The following is a 20,603-nucleotide window of genomic DNA, read 5'->3' as shown; positions in this document are numbered from 1 at the left end:
TAAAGCCCCCTCCTCGCTGTGGCTAGTTTCTGCTTTGTTGTGTCTACCTTTTACATCATCATCACCATCAATCTACGTCTGTTCCTGATCTTCTACTCTTTGTATAAACCCCGTGCTGTTTGTCTCTTTTATATGACACTGGTGTTTACTTTGGATACTCATTGAACTCAAGCGTCATATATACAAACAAAAAAGCTTAATACATACCACACCGCCTTTATCATCTCCTACCCCTCCCTCTCTTGCCGCCAGCAACCTCTTCAAAGACCAAGATGTTCGTCCAGAAGCGCGGTAAGCTCTTTTTTCTCCAGCGTGACTTTATTTGCCGAAATTGTCTCTAATCTCTAATCTACCTTGCTTTATAGATGGCCGCAAGGAACGTGTTCAGTTCGACAAGATCACAGCTCGTGTCTCGCGTCTTTGTTATGGCCTTGACATGGACCATGTTGATCCAGTCGCCATTACCCAAAAAGTTATTTCTGGTGTGTATGGCGGTGTGACCACTGCTCAGCTTGATGATCTGGTGAGTATCTTCCCCCTTCTCAGCTCTGACCGGTTGTCTCGCTCCGGCTTTTACTCGGAGCCAAGAGACCATTTCTAACGTATATATCTACCATAGGCCGCCGAAACTGCCGCCTACATGACCGTCACACATCCCGATTATGCCATCCTGGCCGCCCGTATTGCTGTCTCTAATCTTCACAAGCAAACCAAGAAGCAATGGTCGTCGGTGGTGTCTGACCTTTACCACTATGTTAACCCCGCGAACCGTAAAGCCTCCCCTATGATCTCCAAAGAGACATATGAGTGCATTATGCGTCACAAGGATGAGCTGGACTCTGCCATTGTGTACGACCGTGACTTCAACTACCAGTACTTTGGCTTTAAGACGCTCGAGCGTTCGTACCTACTCAAACTTGATGGTAAGATTGTTGAGCGTCCCCAGCACATGATAATGCGTGTTGCTGTGGGTATTTGGGGTGACAAAGTCGATCGTGTGCTTGAAACCTACAACCTTATGTCTAGCAAGTTCTTCACTCACGCATCACCTACGCTCTTTAATGCCGGTACTCCCCAGGCTCAGTTGTCTTCATGTTTCCTAGTCGACATGAAGGATGACAGCATCGAGGGCATTTACGATACCCTCAAGACTTGTGCCATGATTTCCAAGATGGCTGGTGGTATCGGTCTCAATGTTCACCGTATTCGTGCCACTGGCTCTTACATTGCTGGCACTAACGGTACTTCGAACGGCATCGTTCCCATGCTACGTGTTTTCAACAACACCGCCCGTTATGTTGACCAGGGTGGAAACAAGCGACCTGGAGCCTTTGCCATTTATCTCGAGCCATGGCATGCTGATGTCTTCGAGTTCCTCGACTTACGCAAGAACCACGGAAAGGAAGAAGTCCGTGCTCGTGACCTATTCTTGGCCCTGTGGATCTGCGACTTGTTCATGAAGCGTGTTGAGAAGAATGAGGACTGGACTCTCATGTGCCCCAATGAATGCCCCGGCTTGGCGGATTGCTATGGCGAAGAGTTTGAGGCTCTGTATGAAAAGTACGAGAAGGAGGGCCGCGGTCGCATGGTTGTCAAGGCCCAGAAACTGTGGTATGCCATTCTGGAGGCTCAGACTGAGACTGGCAACCCTTTTATGCTCTACAAAGACCACTGCAACCGCAAGAGCAATCAGAAAAATCTAGGTACCATTCGCAGTTCGAACCTGTGCACTGAGATTATCGAGTACTGTGCCCCTGATGAGGTCGCTGTGTGCAACCTAGCATCTCTCGCCCTTCCTTCCTTCGTGGACTACAACAAGGGTGAGTATGACTTTAAAAAGCTACACGAAGTCACCCAAGTTGTTGTTCGCAACCTAAACCGTATCATCGATGTGAATCACTACCCTGTCCAGGAAGCTCACAACAGCAACATGCGCCACCGTCCCATTGGTGTCGGTGTACAGGGCCTGGCTGACGCTTTCCTTGCTCTCCGCATGCCTTTTGAATCCCCTGAAGCACGCCAGCTCAACAAGCAGATTTTTGAAACCATCTACCACGCCGCACTAACTGCTTCAATGGAAATCGCCCAGACGGAGGGTACTTACTCAACTTATGAGGGTTCTCCTGTCTCCCAAGGCATCTTGCAGTTTGATATGTGGGATGTGACTCCTAGTGACCTGTGGGACTGGACTTCTCTAAAGGAGAAAATTAAGCAGCATGGTGTACGCAATTCTCTTCTAGTTGCACCCATGCCTACAGCCAGCACGTCGCAGATTTTGGGCAACAATGAGTGCTTCGAACCCTACACATCCAACATTTACCAGCGCCGCGTTCTTGCTGGCGAGTTCCAGGTCGTCAACCCCTGGCTTCTACGTGACCTAGTCGATCTTGGTTTATGGTCTGACAACATGAAGAATCGCATTATTGCGGACAATGGCTCCATCCAGAACATCTCTAGCATTCCTGCTGATATTAAAGCTCTGTACAAGACCGTTTGGGAGATTTCCCAGCGTACAGTTGTGCAAATGGCTGCTGATCGTGGTGCTTTCATTGACCAATCGCAGTCTCTAAACATTCACATGAAAGATCCCACCATGGGCAAGATCACCAGCATGCACTTTGCTGGCTGGAAACTAGGTCTCAAGACGGGCATGTACTACTTACGTACGCAGGCTGCTGCTGCACCTATCCAATTCACTGTAGACCAGGAGGCTCTTGCAGCATCCGAGAACAACAGTGTCCAGGAGAAAGCCCTATCTGGTCTGAAGAGACGTGCCCCTCCATCGGGCACCAGTTACATGTCATCGATGTCGTCCCGCTCCGAAGATGCTGCCACGGGATCGCCTGTAGTCAATGCCTCAACTGCCCGCCCCCTGACCACTAAGACCCTCGCGGTGGCTGAGCATGAAGATAGCAGCCCCAAAGCTCTTCCTACTGAACCTACGGCAGAAACCGCAGAGGTGCCTGATGCGTCTCTAGAGAAAAAGGCTGAAACGCAAGAGGAAGACGCTGCAAATGACAGCAAGGACCGTGAGGGCAACATCTACTCGGACGCTGTTCTGGAGTGCAGCATTGCGAACCCAGAGTCATGTGTTATGTGCAGCGGCTAGAAATATTGAGGTTGTGTTATCGTGCACGTATGTATCTTGTCTGTATAGGGGGGTTATTTACCATGCTTTTGGATTCTCATGTTATATAACCCAGGGATGATTGATGAAGGACTTTGTTTTTGAGACTTGGCATACACTTTGTTTCTGGGTTGGGATTATTGTCTTCTTGATGAGTATCACGTTTTTGGGGGTTGTTATCTTTATTTGTTCTGACTTTGCGGGCTATTCTTCGTTTAGCTTATTTTTTCTACTATAATATTGCTCACTTGCTCTGTACTAGCTTTTACGTAGTCTTGTTTGTCGTAACCTTTAGTTTCAAGTCATGCTCCCCCTATACGCCAACAGAGCAAGTGTATGCTAACGGCAACATCGCCAAGATCAAAACACTGAACCATCACCCCTTGTGTTTCTGTCTATGTCTAACCCGATCTTGTCTCTCATTTTAAAATTAGAGCGAGACAGGGAAGATTGAGTAAATAATGGCTAGACTAATCAATTCACTAACCTCTCTATTTGTAGATTGAGCCTAAACTCGCTCAAGCTTACACACAGCTCAGTTGAGTCCAACAAAAAGGAAAGAAGCCTAAAGACACAAGATAAAACCCTTTTTCTAGGTCAGGATCTGCTAAACTAACCATTAGCCTAATGAAATTTGATTAGCTGTGGATTTTCCGGTGAAACGGCGAACATTGTGGAAGGAGAAAGAGACGCAGGAAAGATCAAGACAAGATGGTACGATGGTACGGAGAGGGAGGATAAGGGGGTGAAAATGGGAAGGACATGTAGAAAGAAGCATGGAAGTCCACTTCAAACTCTCTTTCCCTAGAAAATTCTACGACAGTTATCAAGCTGGACAGTACAAAGACCTGAGTCCAAGTTGGTTCCTAATCCTAGCGCCAGTCCAGGGAAAAAGAATATGCCGACCTAGACAAGAACCAAGCATTTAATACACAGAGCTTGTCACCTTGCATCAAACAATAGAAAGACCGGTGGTTGGGCTGTACAGATCTTACGGTTCACTTAACAAATGGCAACTTGCTTGCGCGTCAATGCTGCCGGCTCAGATAATCTACCTTGCCATTCACCTCAGCTTACTTAGTTACAAATACGTATTGTGTAGACAGTCCGAATAAGCGCTGGACCGTTGTTGGTCAGTTCATATCTATTCAAAGCGAGGGCACAAGAAATACAATAGGAGTTCCTGTTGACCGTACTCTAATGTCCTATAGCCTACTTTCCCGTTTCATTTCCTCTTTACTTGTCTCTTCTTTATCTACCCCCTCTTGCTTCGATAAGGCTTGTTATATGGCCCCATATAACCCCGAAGTCATGGATGTCCGGAGCCCGCTGTAGCGTACCTTGCAAAAAAAAAAAGTCAAAATGCAGATCATAGTCTACTTTGACCTAGGGATCCCAGCCACAGAATATGAGCCGAGGGGAAGAGAGACACCTATGATGCATATACCAGCATTACAAGCATTACGGAGAATGAGCTGGCACTTTAGGGCAAAGCCAAAAGTAGAAGAGTGACTGGGAGTTTATTCATTCTTCATACAGGAAGGCATATAATGATAACTTGACGTCAAGACCAGATTGGAAATGGGAAAGAGCGAGTCTCGCAACTACCCGCAACCGAGTCCGTACATTCCCTTTTATTTCGTCTTCTTTTTATCCATTCACTTGGCAGTTTCCTCTTATGAACTTTTGTTGATTTGGCGTTTGTCCATGATTCATGCATGATATGAGCTTCTTAGCCTCCCTTTCGTAGAAAGAGGACGAAAGCAAAAGCCTCAATTAGCTTCAAGGGCAAAGAGGCAAAGGGAATGCGAACGACGAATTGGCCAAGCCGACTTAGCTGCACGATAAGATCGGCATTAAACGGCCATTTCTGCCGTAATGTATTGTCTGTTGCGCTGTTTGCTTGCTTGCATGCGTCGATAAAACCCAAAGGGCTTCATTATAGACCGCTACTTTTGGGGAGATGTTCTCTTTCTACTCGTGCGGGAAACAGAGGAATAACATGGAAAGAGATCGGCAAGACACGATGAAGATAAAAAATAATTCAAGGGAAGTCTAGGCAGGCCAATGAGTGGGGTTTGTTTGCGACTTTTGGCAGATGAAAACCCTTACCTAGTTATACTATGCTTGTTGATCTTTCTGGATGATTTTAGTGCCTTCTTCTCTCAATGCGAGTGCGAAAGGTGAAATTCAAGTGCGGCACCAAGCGCTAGTTGACCCCCCACGGAGCCCAGACAGCCCTTGTACTTGCAACCGCATTCTCGGATAGACCTAGCTCGGCACGGACCCAGTTCATTTGTCAATAGGCTTCGCTGTCCAATAGAGTCCCACCAACATCGTCGGGCTGGTTTTGATTGTGTTGTCGTCTTAGGTATCTAAAGGTGGGTCAACTACCCCCTTGTCCAGCTGGAAAGCTGAATAGCTCGCCTTTAGTTCCATGCGCTTGAACCGCCTATGCTCCCCACCCTGGTCCTTTAGGCCTAAATGCAGCCGAAGGCAGTCAAGACTAGAAAGACGCTTTGCAAGGTTCTCAATCTCAGTTATGGAGCAGTTTCGATTTGAATTGTTTTGTCTGATAGATAGCAGGTGGCCTCTTTTAGGTAGCAAGGGCTTGAATGGGAACACTCACAGACGATGCCTTCTTGTTGAGCCTTTTTTTTTACTTTATTATTGACTACTATAGTTTAATATTCTACCTACTACGCTACAAGCGTTGGAAAAAGAAAAGGAGCTGGTAACAAGGAGAACGCGAAGACCGTCTCCATCTTGCCGAAATTTGAGCCCTCCTTTTTGCAATTCCTAGACAGCCTAGCTCTAGATTTAGACTATAGAGGGAGGGCATAAGGAAGTTCAAGAGTCCTTTAAAGTGAAGCATGAGAGATAGAGAAAAAGACGGCGTAGGAGTCTAGGGCAAGATCCAGGACCAGGGGAAAAGAGAACAGGACGAATCAATTATGGTCAGTGCAACAACACGCGGCCGAATGCGACGGAAACAAACCTTGAATGGACATCAATAAATAATATGAAAATCGAAATATTCGAAGACGGCAGGCATGATGTATTCTTTGCTGGTCAGTTGGCCATGCTTTTGGCTTTTGGCGAGCTGCATAGCTTCTTGGGAAGGGGGAAGGGGGGGGGGGGGTTACAAGACGTGTTTAGGTAAAATGAGGGTAAGAAAGGAATGGAGGTGTGGCAAGATCTAGAAACAGAGAGAGACATCAGGAGAAAAGTAAGTTCACTCTTGACGTAACCTCAACTCCTGCCCCCAGTGAGAAGAAGGCGAGTTGAAAGGCCTCCCCCTCCCCCTCCCCCTGCCCTCCCCCGTCCAGCTAGGCCAGGATTAAAACATCATGTCAGCTTGCAATGAAGTACAAGAAAATCCAAAGAAGAGGAGGAAAGAAAAAAGAGATTGCCGAAGCCCGCGTCATCAACGCCACCAAAAGCTTGACAAGAAAAGCGTCTGGTTTCCTCTTTAAACTTTTCCCTCTAGCCAAAATGCCTCAATGACATAATCTAAGCGGAGATGGCAAAAAATGTAGACATAAAACCTATCAAAGTCCGGCAAAAGGTCTACCTTTCTCCATGTAAGACGCGTGGGTCCTCAGTAAGTCAAGTCAGAGAAGCGAAGAAATAATAAAAAAATAATAAAAAATGAAAAAATAATAATAATAATAATCATGATAAAATGCAACAAAATTCTATTGGTAGATACTAAGATACTACACATTCAAATATAATCCACAGTTTAGAAAATCGCATGATAAGATAAAAGGCAAGAGCGAAGGAAAAGAAAGAAGGCAGGGAGGGCAGGAAGCACAGCAAATCTCGGACGAAAGCAAATAGACCGAGTCGTCGAGTCAGGTTCCTAAGTTAAGGAAGCAGTTGCCGTTCGTTTCGTTCGTTTCGTTCGTTCTTGCCCTTATTGGGTGTTAGTTGAATGAATGAGCCAATAAACGACACAGGGGCTTTTTTTCTTCTTTCTCGATCTTCGATGGGCGGCTGCTGTAAGTTTCAAGGCTGTGATACCATTATTCTGTGTGAGAGAGTAGAGATAGAAATGAAAAAGAAAAAAAAAAAGAGAAACCAGCAAAGGCATTTCAGGGGCCACATGAACTTCAACATAGCACAGCTAACAGCTCGTCAGCCAGCCAGCCAGCCAAATAACAACTAGCCTTGCAAGCTCCGATCTCACCCCGGCCGTGTAAGTTACTTGTATGATTCACTCAGAAACAGCTAGCTAGCCAACCTTCTTTCTCTCAATTCATGGGCAAGCGTCGTTTAGGTTTAGCCTGCCTCCTTTGAACATCGAAAGCCGGTGGGCAGGCCCCTTGTGGCTGAAAACGTGCATTACTCTTCTGGCTACACTGTTGCTGCAAGTTCCAGCTAGGCAGGAAGGAAAGCATTAGTTTGGTCTTGGTAAGAGCCATAGCGAGAGCGAGAGCGAGAATCACATCGTTGTCTACCTGGACATACAGGACAAGGCCTCCCTTTCTTCTTTCCTCTCCACTCCCAGCCCCGTCCTTGCTGCGATTTTGCTTTCGTTTAGTATCCTTCCCTTGGATGAAGATGGGAAGGAAAATGACAAGAGGGAGAGCAAGTGACGGCAACGGTCGAGTTAGGCTAGAAAGGGTAAAAAGAAAAAAAAAAAAAAAAAAAGGAAGAAAAAATAGTATCCCTTTTATCTTAGTCCTCCGGCTTGTCAACCAACGTCAAGCTTAGGCTTCAAGGCAAATCACAGCTCTATTAGTCTATCCTCTACAAGTCTAGTATAAGCCCGGATTATGTATTTAATACCATCTGTCCCCCCTCCCCGGAGGAAAACCTTCTTGTCTCTCTTGCTCACCACCGAACTCTTGAGGTATAATTGACAAGCTTTTCTTTTCTTCTCATCTTAATTCTTTATTAATTTTTCTTATTTGTGAGTCTTTCTGGAACCCCTTGCTGTAACGGCTAGCTCTTGTGGTTTATCCTGCCTCCCTTTCTTCTACTTTTCTTCCTTTTGTTGTTGTCTCCCACCTTACTTCGTGTGCTGTGTGACGATCGTTGGTCCACCCACTATACAGACCTGGGTGATAACCACCACAACACAGACCTTTCATCCCTTGATTCTTGTTTTGTTCTCTCTGTCACTACGCCTCTCTCCCCTCATCCCCTTATTCATACTCTTCCTTGCTTGGGCCTCAGCATTCATGCCATTTCATTTCATCTGAACCAAAACTGGCCCTTTGATTGATTGATGCCTTCAGTGCCTGTGTTCCATGATGCATGTCTTGGGCTTCTTTGAGCTGCCTCGAGTCTGCACGCTGTTGCACAGCGGCTGCAATCGAATCAGAGCCCTCACCATGGCCAGCCGATTATGCAGCCTATGATTGGCTAGGGGGCATGGCATGACAGAACCGGGAGAAGACATAAGTCGTCGGGACCCCCGAGCTTGCCACTCTTTCTTTTCCCAAACTTCTTCATCATCTTCATTCTCCTTATACTGACATTTTTCTATTAGATTTTATTTTATTTTATTCCCCCTCTCCGTAATTTTATCCAAAATGAAGTCTTTCACTACCACCGTCCTGGCTGCCACCATGGTTGCCACCTCTGTTGCTCAGAACGTCCCTGCTTGCGGTGTAAGTTCCATTACCCTCTCGCCCATCACCTACTGAGAGGCTCCTCCTGAAGTATCTTGCTTGAAGAGGCCATTCATGACTAACAAGCTCTAGACCAACTGCTTGAACAACATGCTGGCTTTGGCCCCTAGCCTAGGCTGCTCGGCCTCTGACACTGCCTGCCTGTGCCGCAACACCAACTTCATCTACGGTATTCGTGACTGCTCTAATGAGTCTTGCGGTAGCTCTGAGGATGCTGCTGCTGCTATTGCCAACGGTGTGACCGTCTGCGGCTCTGCTGGTGTCGAGCTATCTACTCTGACCGGCCTGACCGGCTCTGCCGCCACCGCCACCGGCTCCGGCTCCGGCTCCGGCTCAGGTGACAGCTCTGCTACCACCACCGCCGGCTCTGGTTCAGGATCTGATACCACAGGCTCTGATGCCTCAGCTTCGGCCACTGGCACCTCTGACTCCAATGGTGGCGGTGTTGTTGGTGGTGGCTCTGGATCTTCCTCCGGCTCTGACGGTGCTACCGCCACTGCTACGGGCGACTCTTCTTCCGCTACCGGCACTAGCTCAGGCGATGACTCTAGTGCCTCTGGCACTGGCACTGCTACCGGCGGTGATGCCACCACCCTGACCACTGTCACTAGCTCTTCTGATGCCTCTGCCACTAGTGGCTCTGACGCTACTGCCACTGATGGCTCCACTTCCTCTACCGCCACTGATGGCAGTGGCTCGTCAACCACCACCACCGACGGCTCTGCTTCATCGTCTACGGGAGACTCGGGCAGCTTTGCCTCCAAGTTCACTGGCCTGCCTGCCGGCATCTTTGCTGCTATTGCTGCCGCTCTGCTTCTGTAAACACCACCATTGCTACTAGCAACGCCATTGTAGTCTAGGTGAACACACCGACTAGCATGGCTACTCTAAATATGGCTATGATGCTCCAGCCAGATCATGACTTCAGTCTTTCAATTCCCTGTATCTTGGTTATGACCAAACAGCCAGGGCTGTTAGGCTGCTGTCATGCCAGAGTGGAGCCAGTAATGAAATTTAAATATAGTAACGACTAGGGAGGTAATGGATGGACGACTCGGGGTTAGGTCAGGCTTTGTTTTTTTTTGCTTTTTCTTTTTCTCTTTGCTCCCTGGATTCTATCTCTCTAATATCAAATAGCAAGCACTCCCGGGGCTGCCACTCTCCGAGCCAAAATCAGGAGAGTGTGTGACTATTAGAATCTACTCGCCAACAAGGATTTCTGATAGATATCTGCAGAATTCTCTGTTAGCAAAAAACTACTATAGTAGTTTCAATATATTCATTAAGTTTACAACCAAATCAAATCTTGGGCGCCATTGTGATCACAAACTAACCGGTCTTAAATGACGTCATTATGATATCTTACATCGAAGTCAGACGTATTGGGCAAAATGGCAAAAAGTGAACATCATCTACAAGTGGTATCACAAAGAGGGGGAAAGCAAATTATTGAATGGCAATTTTATAGCACCATGTAGTGCAAGTGCAAATGTGTGTACCGTTATATTTAATGCAAAACATATTCGAGCTTTACTCCAGGCCAAAACAAATTAACTAGGTACTACCCTTCAAGTCTTCATGGTCTTTCCGATCTGGCTCTCCCAATCGCGCGCTCTCTCAAATCCATTTGAGAAGGTCTGGTAGTCCAATAGTGCCTTGTAAACATCTTCCTGTGAGCTGACCACAAATGGGCCGTATTGCACAATCGGCTGGTCGAGGGGCAAACCGGCAATGATAACTTGAGTGAGATAGGTGTTAGCACTGTGAATCTATCTCGTCGTCATGGCAATCTATATTGGAATAGGGTGGACTTACCAAAACGACACTCCTTTTCGGCCGCCTCGTCGACGGCAAACTCTACAGTGTCACCAGCTTGCTCAAACACTACGTTGTGATACATGTCCACAACCTTCTTGTCCTCGCCAGCTCCAAAAGTAGCCTTACCATCGAGGACATAAGCAAAGGCATTCCAGCCCTTTGGCAGAGTCTGTGACATCTTGCCGCCTGGCTTGACGGTGAAGTCCAGAATCCAGACAGGTGTGTAGGCTAGGTCCTTGACTGAGTCGATACCGTTGCTCTGGCCTGAAATAACCTTGACGACAATCCGCCCGTCATCAAACGTACCGGTAGGGATCTCCTCGGCACGCAAGTCGCGGTATCGTGGCTCGCAGTTCTTAAGTTTCGCAGGAAGATCAACCCACAGCTGTAGGCCGACATTAGCCGAGCCATCCTTGTTCTGGGCGGGCATTTCGGCATGCACAATACCACGGCCGGCAGTCATGAACTGCAAGTCGCCCGAGCGGATGGTACCCGCATTGCCGGCAAAGTCTTCGTGGTCGACAGCGCCCTCGAGTAAGTATGTAATTGTCTCCTGGCCACGGTGTGGGTGATCAGGGAAGCCAGCGCCTGGTTTGATGCTGAAGTGGTCAAGCATGAGGAATGGAGAAAAGTTGCGCAGGTTGGCTGTTCCAACAGAGCGGCGCACCTTTGCACCCATTCCTTCTGCTTGCTCAGCGGCCAGGAAGATCTTTCGAATAGCACGTGGGATGGACATCTCGGGGGATGAAAGGTGGATGGGAGGGTGGCTGGGAATTGTAGAGATTAACGAGTCAGTAGATGGACACAAGGCTGATGAATAGGTAATGTCTAATTGTCTAGCAAATGACTGTATCCAACAAGCAACGATATTCTGATATGAAGTTCGGTAGGTAGCAGCAAGCAATGCAACAGAAAGGGCGATGATGCTTTGGGTAAATTTCATGGTCGCTTCTGATTGACGAGGTCAGGGACGCGAGCGTTTTATAGACGAAATTTTAGGCGTCAAGAGGGGATTGGTTCAATAAGCAGGAAAGAAAGCAAGCATAACAGCCCTCAGTTGGGGATATCTCCACAGACAAAGCAGAGCCAAGGTTATCACAGCAGCTATAATGCTTTGCTAATATCCCTAGAGAGGTGATGTAATCACATATAATCTCAACATCTTCAGTGGGTACTTAGTCCTCTGCTTTGCATGCTCTTCATCTCTTTGTCTTTCGATCACCTTCCCTTTGCTTCATTATATCTCTCTTGCCGATTAGAAAGAGCTGACAACACATGACGGAAGATTCACCAAGGCACAAAAAATCCCAATACAGATTAAAGCGAAGCTCGTTTACTCCTTACTAAAACTTATGTAAGCAGTGGCAAAGTATGTGTTTTAACCCTACAAATGTCTTAGTAATACAGGGTTTCGTTCAGTCATGTGACCTGGCCATCGTCATCTTCATTCAGAGCGAGCCTCTTGCTCGCCAATAGCCATGTGATATTAATGAGAACAAAACTTGACAAAGAGATTTGTAAATGATAAGTTTGCGTCTATTTAGACTCGCCAACAAAAAAAAAAAGGTGAAACTAATTATAAAAACAGTTCGTGACTCAACATGAAAAACAAGTCCAAAAACAAAAGAAAGAAAAAAGAAATCTAACCAAAAACAGATGAGGTCAGGACTGAGCTTGGTACAAGCTGCAGCAAAAGACCTATATTCCGCCTAGCCGCACTGGAAGCTTCCAGCTAATCAATGCCCCCTAACAAGAGGAACAGAAAACAGAAAACAAGAACACCAATACTCCAGGCCAAGACTTGTCGTATCTCCCTCTCTTTCGATACCAGTATATATATATTTTTTTTTAATTTTTTCCAGCAACTTGGGCAGACATGTCTGAAATCCAAAGAGATCCACGTAGACTCTCGGTATTAATAAGAGTCAGTTCTTGCTGCTCGAATTATTTTTCAGCAGCTTCGGTAGGCTTCGAGGCCTCCTCGCCCGCCTTCTTAAACGTAGAATTTGCCCAGGCAAGGCCTTCCGAGCCCAGCACAAAGGCCGTGCCAACCAGAGCCTTAGTGTAGGCGACCAGGCCGTCGGTACCCAACTTCTTGCGCTCCGCGTTGTATGTGCTCAATATGTGGTTGCGGCCTTCGACCGTCTTCTGGTACGGCATAAGCACGGTTGAGCGTGCCTCAGCATACAGCTCGCTCGTCGGCTTCTTGAAAGCAGGGAAGCGCGCATCGACCTTAGAGAGAGTCTCATCGCCGATCGAATCGGCCTTTTTGACATATGGCTGCACGTACTGGTACGGCTTGGAGATGTAACCTAGCACAGGGACGGCAAAGGTCTTGTAGGCAGAATCGCCCAAAGCAATGGATTTCTGCACATAGGTGTTCTTGGTGTAGGGGCTAGTGGTGACGGTGTCCACGCTATCTTTGACGATGGGGTAGTCAAGGAGATGCTGAGCGGAAAGATCGACAATGTCAGCATAGGTGCTTTCCTGCAGTTGAGGCGCTTTGCATGAAATAACATACCTTAAGAAAAGCCGAATTGACCTCAACAGTCAGCGTCTTGTGCGAGGCGTCGGTGGTGGCCATGATGAAATATAAAGATAGTATTGACAGGAGAGATCAAGCAGAAGAATTTGTGGTATTTCCGGAACAAATGTCAAGACTATGATGGTAAAATGCAGATGATAGAAGTCGAGATGGCAAATAAACCAATGACAAATTAATCAAGAACAAGAAACGGCTAGCGAAGAGCGTGGGCGTCCATGTTAATATATACAAAGCGGCCAGGACGTGATAAGCACGACGTCAAATCAGCCCACCGGGTTCCCAATCAAAATGGCAGGCACATGCAAGAATCTGACGCAGTTGCTCTATTTCACATGCTTTTCTTCCTTTCTGGTTTTGGGAAAGGAACGGAGCATGGGAGGGCAACTACTGTTTTTAGCTCTGGCCTGTTCTTTTTTTTTTTTTTTTTTTCATTGTACCAGTACAAACATACAAGCTCCGTCTCCTCTCTTCCTTTCTTACATGTGAAAGATTGTGTGGTACTTTTTTACCCTGGGTTGTTTTTGCTTGCTTGAAGAGCAAGGGGTAAGGTGAGGGAGGATGCTAGAATCCTCTAATGGCTGCTCTAGATCAAGACGCCCCACAGTGAATTCTTGGCTCAGTAGTAGCAAGATAAGGAGTGGCGGCACAGCAGAAAACGGAGAGGCTCCAATACCCATGCACAGTACATTATACTCAGTTATAGTTTGTGTCTTGACTTCTTTCCTAAAAAGAGCTTGCTTACTCTTCCCACATGCCGTTCCCAACGTTGGGCTATCTCTTCCAAGCGCTATCTCGTTGAGAGCCTGACATGAAGCCCGATCCTGTCGTGTTTGCGCCATGTCATTCATCCATTCATTAGCTCGTAGTCAACGTAAGTAGTGTAGTGGTACATCGGAGTGGAGCCATGGGGCGAAGCTAAATGTATGACTGACACAGGGAAGCTGCGAGATCTTGGTTCCTAAACAGCTACCAAGAAAAAAAGCTAAATGCGAGGAGCTTTTACAATCATAAGCCAATCACGAATTGCCCAGCCAACACACCAGAAAAGTGAAATGAAAAAAAAAAAAAAAAAAACAGGCAGCAAGCCATAGAAGGAAGTAGCCCTACCCTTCTATTTTTTTTTTCTTCCTACAGTGTCTGAGCTTCTCTAGCTTCATCTTTTTTTTTGACATGTGAAAATGGTTCAGATTAGGAAAGAGTTGAGCAACTATTCTCCACTTTTCTGCCAATGTGGTCCATTTCTCTTGACGAACAAGAGAAACAAAAGAGGAAAAGTCGAGAGGCTTCCGAGGCACGATCAAGGCATTAGAAAAAGAGAGAGTGCGAAATAAAAGGCTATAAAAAGGTGTGGTAAACATATGTACGTATGCAAAACGAATAGGGAAAGCAACGGAACCACCGGTTTTCGCGGTTTTTTCTGTCTCCTCCTGCTCTGTTCTTCCCCTTCCCCGCGTCTCATCACCTCCTCCTAGACGTAAGCAGGCAGCATAAATCTCTAACAAAGCCTCTCGATAAGCAACATAAACACTACTTTAGCCTTGTCCATCATCCATTTCTATTACCTCGCAAACCTTGCGTCACACCATATGCACCATTGCATTCATATAGGCTATCTGCAAACTTTCTTGTTATCGGCGTCTCATTTACCATACATGTGCCACTTTACTACCTACGCAGTACTTGCTATACGTATCTCACGCTTTCCTTTCCTTCCTCCTCTTTCACACAGACCACTGTCTTGCGCAATCCTCTCCCGTTCATCCCTAACTCCAAGCTCGGGCTTAACAGGGAGGAAAAAAGAGCCTCACTTCTTGTAGAAATTTAACCGCAAAATCTAAAAGAATAAAATACTCAAGATGGCCACTACCGCTACGCCGCCTATGTTACCTGATCCATTTACTCAGTCTCTTCAACCCACTTGAATGCAACTATATTGTTTTGTCTGGCTTTCAGGCTTACTCTCACCTCCTTGAAAGACTTTGCGTCAGTCACATTGCTCCCCTCCCCCCACATTCACTTCTCTCCCTATCTTTAAAGCCCCATGCTGTACTATACGCAAAACAGGGCTAATGGCATTCTCTTGCAGCTGTTCGTTATCTGCGTATGATTTATGTACGTGACTATGTGTGTCTACTTACAGACCCTAACAAAACAGTAACCCTAATATGCGTCCGGTTAGTCATCAAGTAGTTGTCTGCACAGAGAAGTACTGACTCTCTTCAATCATTCGACTTGAACCTCCGAGAAGCGCTTCCAATCCTATGTGCTCACTGAGCTAGGCTACCCTCATGTGATATATACTATTTCTACCCCTATTTTCCAGTCTGGGTTCCTTGCCATATGCCAAAAATCCAACTGGCCACTGTGACCTATGCCATCTGCCTCATTAGAGGGAAGGTCATATGTTAAGCATGTTGATATTTGCTCGTATGATTACACTGAATAATATTGTATTCGCAGCTCATGCTCACCCTCTTTTTCCAACGTGACCTAAAATAAGTGAAGTAGCATCCTGCTCAGTGGATCACAGTTCTGCACACCACCTGCCTGTAGGTAGCTTCGAGAGTTGGTTTCCTTGGACATCATACCTTGAAAACAATGATACCAACATAAGCACATATGGGTATCAAGTATGCTAGTTCAACTCTAAATCCCAAGTATGCAATGTACTATCATGCTACATCACGTCGTCAAAGACTCCCTTGTGTTACACCATGTTACACAACGCCTATAGCCTTGTCACTTGTCGCAGTCCAAGATTTCACCCAAGGTCTTCCCAGCTTCTTCCAAGTGCTAAATTAGGTTGTCGCTAGTGAATAGAGCTTCAGGTTCACAAAGTTTTATTTAAAACCACATAAATGGCATCTCTTGGCGGAAGTTGTCAAGACAAGAACAAGACCGCATATTGCCATGCTTCACAGACTAATACCTCCCACGTCTTTTATTAACATCGCAGGAACTCCTAATATCTCGATTTTTGACACTCAGGCTAATAATGGCTTTTAATCTCAGAACTGCAGATTTTCATGACAACGGACAAACGTAATAACACGTCAAATACGCAATGTTTCCATCCGCCTGCTTGTGGGGAGACTCCCCTGAATGAGCTACGCGGTGTCATAACAGCATCATAGCTTTAGGGATTATTTCCTTGTTTTTATGCGCCCCTTTTCCATTTCTCTTGCTTGTGTGACGCCAAAGGGCCTTTTAAGATTTGCTGTGGCGCTTGTGGTTTACATTACAATCTAAGTCGCCTTCACGATTATACACATATCTCCCGTCCTAGCAAAAAAGCCAATGCAGTATTTGAAGGCAGAATGAGACAAAGCTTACCTGCCATGCTATCCTATCTTTGCTAAGAAAATGAAGAGACAAAGTGGCAGGCTTCCCTATCTTCTTATCTTCTAGGGCTTCTGTCAATCCCAATCAGGGGAGAAGAGTATCAAGGAAAATAAGATACCCTGAAAATGAAAGGCGTTGTCAATCGTTTACCAGGGGCCAGATCTGCAGCGAGGTTCAAGCGAGTTGGCAAAAAATATGTTCGTGGTTTGCTTTTCCATCCATCTTCTGTATTTCTGTTCTCAACTAAGAAGGTAGATGTGAATGTTGTGCTTGCATATTATAAGGGCAATGGGGGGGGGGGGGGGCAAGTTTCACCGCGGGACTCATAATGATCCGCATAACAGTAACACTTTTAATCTATGTCGGCCTGTCTGGCCCAGCCGTCAGGATCATATTTCGGCTAGTTTTTTTTCCTATGGCTTTTATGGCTGGCTGAGCCGTAATCTGCTATTATTTGATGTTCGCCAGACAAGGAACTTGCAAGTGCTAAGGGTGTCCACGGCGATGGGTCTTTATGTTAGGGTTTTATCAACCTTTCAGTTCCATGGATCCTCATCAGCCCTGCTATTAATTCTCCAATCTTTGTAATGTATCCACACAAAGGAGGCTCACATAAGAAGCTCCTGTAGCTTTCAATCATTAATGTACATGGAGGAAGCTTGTTGTATGCTGCTAGTCCCTGTTTCCTGTCCTGTGTAAACGAAAGAAAAAAAAAAAAAACTTTACGCAGCCAACATTCCTTTTCAAGGAATGTCACAACAGCTCGGACTCGGGACTCGGAGCAGTCTGCTTACCTTCTAACTCAGTAAGCTGCTGAGAGAAGAAGACGAGAAAAGAGCATAAAGGTGAGGTGGGAAGAGGGAAGGCGAGAAAAATAAGGGTTGGTGTTAGTTGCGGTTTGATAGCTGGAATGTAACACTGCCCCACTTTATGAGGACAAGACAGGAAGAAGGAACTCAAAAAGTACGTGCGTTTTGAGGAAGATGAGGTCAACGTTCGTACTTTCTGGTTGGGCAACTGTAGCATAACAAAAGGTAATTACTGTATGTACAACATGCATTCGCTTCAATGCACGAATTGATTGAATCGTGGCCTGTGATAAAGCTTGGGCCTTATGAGTTTCTGCAGCAATTTTTCAACTGTAGTAGCTATTTGTTCAAGGTAATATTCGGAAGTCAGAATGCCAAAATCGAGAATAAAAAAAATAATGGCCTGCCTCTATTCAGGGCTACTGTTTCAAAGTGACTCGGGGGTGAAACTAGACGTGTCATTAATGTAATGTAATCAAGAGAAACCTTGAGACTCTGCGCCTTTCCTCGCACTCATTGACAATGGGGACTCTTCCTCTCCTTGCTTCCTTGTTTGCTTACCAGGTGGGAGTCTAATGTTGCATTCAAAGGGTCAAAACAGGCCATAGCCTGGTTGCAGTACCATAAACAACAGCGACAACAGAAAACAAGCAACCAACTGCTTTTCCACGGACCCCTGGACAGGACAGACAAAATAACAAACAGCCTGCTCAAGTGCCACGGCTTGAATAGGACTAGGTTCAGGGACCGTGAAAAGCTCTAATCCAGACGAGGAAAGGCTATGTGTGTGTGTTCCAGGGTAAATAAGAGCGAAAAATAAAAAGAACCAAGGTAACTTCGTTAAATAGTAAAGAGAGAGACTTTTAGAGAAATCAAAGAAAAAGGAGACAGAGGAAGGACGCGACATGGGAGACGATGGCGTTTACACAAGTAAGTGGATGGTAATAGAGCAACTAAACTGTTTGGCTTGTAGGACAAACACACTTGCACAACATGAGGAGCCTAAAGGCTTTGCTTACAAGAGGCGTAATTGCAAGTTCCTTGTCTGCATAATATTAGACACACATGTTTTGTAACAGACCTCATTTCAATAGGGAGGGGGAAGGGGGAGAAGGGGGATGGATGGACAAGCTAGACAGAACAAAAAAAGAATTGCGGCTTTTTGGGCTGTAGACAAGTATGAGCTTCAGCTCATAATTTTTTCTTTCTATAGGCTTCGAACAGAAGCTCAGGTGTCTCCCTGCTTGATGATCCGAAGCCTCCCTTGTTTCGAGGGGATATGCATGATGGACGTTCGAGACTTGGGGGAAGTCCCCAGTAGAAGGACCGACGAAAAGTTAAAAAGAACAGGCCGGGAACAAAATGCAGATTGCTGGCCTAAGAAGCCTAGAGCTCGATAAGGGGATGGGGGGGGGGGGGGGGAGGTGGAACACCATGAACAAGGCAAGGCAGGTGGGCTCGAGTGCATTATGCAATTGCCCTTTGGATCTTCCATCGTTTCTCAAGGATACGCATAATGATATAGGTGCAGGAGGGGCTCAGGATGTAAAAGCTGCGATTCCTTCAGTCTTGTACAAACGACCTCCTTTTATTTTTCATATCCCTGCTTCTTTCTCAAAAAACCCCAAGGGTCACATACTTTTTTTTTTTCTGGACCTCCCCTATAATGCTGGCTCTGTTGGTATATGATCTTCAAGTCCACAACGAAACAATTGGCGGAATCAGACAACAAAAGAGAGGCATTTATGGAGTTGCCGGTAAGAGCGTGATAGGAATGGATATTGCTTCTTTACCTTCTCTTTTCGCTCAGCGTGGCTCTTGCCTTTCTTCTTTTAATTCTCTTCTTCTGCACTCTTCCCGGCTGCAACAAAAAATTAAGCCCTTAATTCCTGATGTGGTAGTTGCTTTGCCCATTCTTCATAGTAGCCACTTCCCTGATTGAACCCGCTCCTTGATCTGTGCAGAGGCGGGAGAGTCAAAGAGACACCAAACGTCGAGACGAAGGGGAACGGCGTTTTGTTTGTTTATGGGTGGGTCCTGGGACTAGGGGCTGGGCGGACGCAAGCTGTGTGTAGAGCAAAAGGGATGGGTTGCCAAAGTTTGGAGAGAATACGACAAGCTCACTGGCCCACCCAGCGAGAAGACGCCCAAGGTATATATGTGGCATGGTAGACAGTAGACTAGATCGTTCGGACTTCTTGTCTTGGGTCTTTGCTTGATGTAGAATTCGGTGGACTCTCTGACCATTGTCTTGGTCTGTGACAGGCCCAGCGTAACATTTATGTTGCTATCCTGAGCAGTTTGGCGAGTTGTCTGTCTGGCTTGGTCTTGGGGCGAGCGGGCCATGGTAAAAAGATAGGTCTTTAGTTAGTTGTCTGGGAGCCAAATTCCAGATTTGGTAATTGCTAGTCTAGATGAGGTTCCGTGCGCTGGTCGTGTCTTATTGGCAACAGCTCTTTTTTTGCGAGCAATAAGGGAGGAAGAGACTAGCTCCTGGCTGGGCTGGGGAGGGGGCCGCTGCGTAGTTTGGTGGACGGTTGTGGTCGATTCGTATCTAGGGATATTTCCGTCTGTTATATTTTCAGCGTCGTCCGTTTGCTGGTCTACACTTACACCCAGAGCCCGATTTTCTGGCGTGTTGCAGGCTCCGATGGGCGATTACATAGGTGACCGTTCCTTCCTTCTGCAGAAAGCGTGGCTTCTATATCTGGCTATTGCTTTCCGTTATTTTCGTGTGGCTGGCTGCAGGCTCATTTGCTCGCTGTTCTTGATTTTGATTCTTTAGAGTTCCATCTGTTTGGTAGTCTGTTTGCTTGTCTGTTTGACTTCTCTCTTGTTCTTTCCCTGTGTGAGGGTTGCCTACCCAATCACAAAATCTCCTTGCGAGGCCCCTCAACAAGGTGCCATCCTAATTCACTCCCCCCCCCCTTGCTTCCTAAAGGAAATTTCCCTGGTTGCCTTGTCTGGTGACTGTGCATTTATTTGGTTTGCTTAATATTTTCCTTGCTTGCCCTCATTCGTTCCTCTTCTTCCTCCTTTTTCCCCTTCTTTTCTTTTTTCTTTCTCTCTTCTTCTTTTGTCTTTAATTCGCCCTGCAAAAAGTACTTTTTTGCATATTGATCAAGTCGAAACTGCTGCGACGGGTATCACGAAAAACCTAGCAAAGGTTGAAGCAGTAAAGGAGAAATCACGTATTTTTCTTTGTCGCTTTTTTTTTTTTTCTTCTGCGCTTCAGAAAGTCTAGGACAACTGGAGCTATTTATTTCTTTTCTATTATTTTTTATTTTTTATTTCTCGTTCTGTTCGTTCATTCTTCAGTT

At 46.2% G+C, this 20,603-nt stretch overlaps 4 protein-coding genes across 4 annotated transcripts; 2 read left to right on the top strand and 2 right to left on the bottom strand.

Annotated features, from left to right (window-relative positions):
- Positions 1-272: 272 nt before the first annotated feature.
- HOO65_030526 (Ribonucleoside-diphosphate reductase large chain) lies at positions 273-3,109 on the top strand (the record flags this gene model as incomplete). Its single annotated transcript, XM_071001868.1, has 3 exons — positions 273-291; positions 366-523; positions 620-3,109. The coding sequence occupies 3 exons, from the start codon at positions 273-275 to the stop codon at positions 3,107-3,109; spliced, it is 2,667 nt and encodes an 888-aa protein (XP_070860205.1).
- Positions 3,110-8,670: 5,561 nt separating this feature from the next.
- On the top strand, positions 8,671-9,591 carry HOO65_030525 (CFEM domain-containing protein; the record flags this gene model as incomplete). Its single annotated transcript, XM_071002328.1, has 2 exons — positions 8,671-8,748; positions 8,842-9,591. The coding sequence occupies 2 exons, from the start codon at positions 8,671-8,673 to the stop codon at positions 9,589-9,591; spliced, it is 828 nt and encodes a 275-aa protein (XP_070860204.1).
- Positions 9,592-10,337: 746 nt separating this feature from the next.
- Positions 10,338-11,323, bottom strand: HOO65_030524 (Pirin; the record flags this gene model as incomplete). The annotated part of the gene is made up of 2 exons (XM_071002313.1): positions 10,338-10,507; positions 10,585-11,323. 2 exons carry the CDS (start codon positions 11,321-11,323, stop codon positions 10,338-10,340), a joined length of 909 nt encoding a protein of 302 aa, XP_070860203.1.
- A 1,208-nt stretch (positions 11,324-12,531) lies between these two features.
- HOO65_030523 (Perilipin MPL1-like protein) lies at positions 12,532-13,171 on the bottom strand (the record flags this gene model as incomplete). The annotated part of the gene is made up of 2 exons (XM_071002405.1): positions 12,532-13,074; positions 13,130-13,171. 2 exons carry the CDS (start codon positions 13,169-13,171, stop codon positions 12,532-12,534), a joined length of 585 nt encoding a protein of 194 aa, XP_070860202.1.
- Positions 13,172-20,603: the final 7,432 nt, after the last annotated feature.

This window comes from Ceratocystis lukuohia, assembly GCF_044167205.1.
Source record: "Ceratocystis lukuohia strain C4212 chromosome Unknown Supercontig3_pilon, whole genome shotgun sequence".
Lineage (NCBI taxonomy): Eukaryota > Fungi > Ascomycota > Sordariomycetes > Microascales > Ceratocystidaceae > Ceratocystis > Ceratocystis lukuohia.
This window is presented reverse-complemented; position numbering and strand designations above follow the sequence as displayed.